Raw genomic sequence first — 2,553 nt, 5'->3', positions numbered from 1 at the left:
TCCAGCTTATATCTTGTAAGAAAGTACCATAAAATTAATTATTATACCATATGTGATTTATAGTTAATATAAGTTAGTCTAAAGACTGAGTTTGACTATGTTAAGACTCGTACACGTAATTCAATTGCGGTCCCATGTCCCATATTAAGAACCGTTATGGATTAAGAACCGTTATGGATTAAGAACCGTTACGACCTGATTATTACAAGTAAGAAGGTGGTGGGGACATATCTGTCATTTCAGGAAAAAAGTTTCTATTATATAATGCCAACAATTTTAGATATCCAGCTGTGTGACCAAAAGATGAACAACACTCTTCTGTCTCACACATGGCATCCAATATGTTAACTATAGTTAAACCACACTCCCTTATCCCTGGTTAAAACTCCTTAACCCTAGTTAACTTCAAACCTCAACCTCCCTTCTCACAATTAATACCCTTCTCTCTCTCCCCTACTCTTACCTCTCTCTCTCTCTCTCTCTCTTCCAGTGCTGTCCTGTGCTAACATTCGCCATGGGTGCACTACACGTCCTTCTTCTCACCCTCTCACTCATTGCCATTTCCAGTACCAGAGCTCACAACATCACAGATATGCTCTTACCTTTCCCAGAATACAGCCTCTTCAACAGCTACCTCACCCAAACAAAGCTCGCTGACGAGATCAACAGTCGCGACACAATCACCGTCCTCGTTATCAACAACGGAGCCATGTCCGCCCTCGCAGCCAAACACCCCCTCTCCGTCATCAAGAACGAGCTCGCCCTCCACATCCTCTTGGACTACTTCGACAACCAAAAGCTCCACCAGATCCCTAAAGGCACAACTCTCTCCACTACATTGTACCAGACCACCGGAAATGCCCCTGGAAACCTAGGGTTTGTCAACATCACCGACCTCAAAGGTGGCAAGGTCGGCTTCGGCTCCGCTGTTCCCGGCTCGCCTATCGACTCCAGCTACACCAAGTCCGTCAAACAAGTGCCGTACAATATCTCGGTCATGGAAATCAGCCAGCCGATCATTGCGCAGGCGATTCTGACTGCTCCGGCGCCGTCGGCTTCCGATGCGAATATCACCGGTTTGCTGGAGAAGGCTGGGTGTAAGACGTTTGCGTCGTTGATTTTGTCGACCGGTGTGCTCAAAGTGTATCAGACGGCGGCTGAAAAAGGTTTGACTCTGTTTGCGCCGTCGGATAAGGCGTTTAAGGCTGCGGGAATGCCAGATCTGAGCAAGCTCACGAATGCTGAGGTGGTCTCGCTCCTACAGTATCACGCCTTGGCGAGTTACACGCCGATTGGGTCGTTGAAGACGACAAAAACTCCGATCAGTACGTTGGCGACTAACGGCGCCGGGAAGTTCGATTTGACCGTCGCGACTGCCGGGGACGAGGTCACTCTCCACTCGGGAGTTGACTCGTCGCGTATCGCCGGGACCGTCATTGACTCGACGCCGCTCTGCATTTTCACTGTCGACAGTGTTCTTCTTCCGACCGAGTTGTTCGGTACAGCTCCGTCTCCGGCACCGGCGATGGAGCCTGTGGCTTCGCCTGCCCCGGCCGTTAGTCCGGCCCCTGAATCTGCGGAGGTTCCGACACCCGCATTGTCGCCTCCGGCACCGCCGATGTCCACTCCGGAAGGAGCTCCCTCGGAAGGTCCAGCGGCTGAGTCGGAGAACAGCACGACAGATAATGCCGCCGGCGACGTGAAATCCCCGGCATTGTTGAAATCCCTAATCATACCGTCTGTGTCGGTAATTATCTCAATTTTCTTGTCTTAAGTCGTAGTTCCACCAGGTTTGTTAATTAATTTTTTGTTCTTAATTTCTACATTTTATTTTTGGAGTGTTTGTGTTGCTATCAGTTACCAAGAGAGGTTTTAGTTTATTTTTTTATATTTTGATTAATTGGAATTTGGAGGGTTCAATTAAACAGCTGCGCATTTTAGCAGTAGTGGTGGTCTGTGGTACCAAGAACACTCTGGTGGTGGTGGATTATGCTCTGTTTTTCAATTCTCTATTAGTGTTTTTTTTTTTTTTCTTTTCAATCTGTGATTTGTTTTGTGTTGGTGATGGTGGCGGAATCAGAGCGCATGGGATAATGGGATGGGGGGGTTTGTTTTCTAGGATGTGTGCGAGTGAGAGAGAGAGAGCGAGGAGATAAGGTTTGGGCCCACCTTTTAATGGTGGTTTTGCCTCTTGCCTCTTGGTTTTATACACAGATCTTTCCAGAATTTGGATATGTTTTCTGGTTGGCGAATGGTTTTGGTGAGACCATGAGAGCAACCCCTCTCTCTCTCTCTCTCTCTATAGTAGTATATAATATTATTATGATCATCACACACACACACGAGATGGTTCAGAAAGTGGTAGTCTAGCTGGTTTTTTTAGAGTAGTCTTATTTTGATGAGCAAAGGAATAGAATAAAGGTTGTCAATGGACAGCAATTTATACACCACATTCATCTTTCGGGGTAAGTGATATAAAGGAGGATTTGCTTGATATGGTTTTGGAACATTTATTATTATGTGCTTGTTCATTGACAATTTTAGATTCAGCTA

At 46.4% G+C, this 2,553-nt stretch overlaps 1 protein-coding gene across 1 annotated transcript; it reads left to right on the top strand.

Moving 5' to 3' along the window:
- Positions 1-312: 312 nt before the first annotated feature.
- LOC132276561 (fasciclin-like arabinogalactan protein 8) lies at positions 313-1,946 on the top strand. Its single transcript, XM_059778030.1, has one exon. The coding sequence runs from the start codon at positions 515-517 to the stop codon at positions 1,772-1,774; it is 1,260 nt and encodes a 419-aa protein (XP_059634013.1). The 5' UTR covers positions 313-514; the 3' UTR covers positions 1,775-1,946.
- The last annotated feature ends 607 nt before the right edge of the window (positions 1,947-2,553 follow it).

Source organism: Cornus florida, unplaced genomic scaffold (assembly GCF_030987335.1).
Source record: "Cornus florida cultivar Cherokee Brave unplaced genomic scaffold, ASM3098733v1 CherokeeBrave_3.0.0_Hap2_Chr10, whole genome shotgun sequence".
NCBI classification, from domain to species: domain Eukaryota; kingdom Viridiplantae; phylum Streptophyta; class Magnoliopsida; order Cornales; family Cornaceae; genus Cornus; species Cornus florida.
Note: the sequence above shows the minus strand (reverse complement) of the source record. Positions and strands in the feature narration are given on the sequence as shown.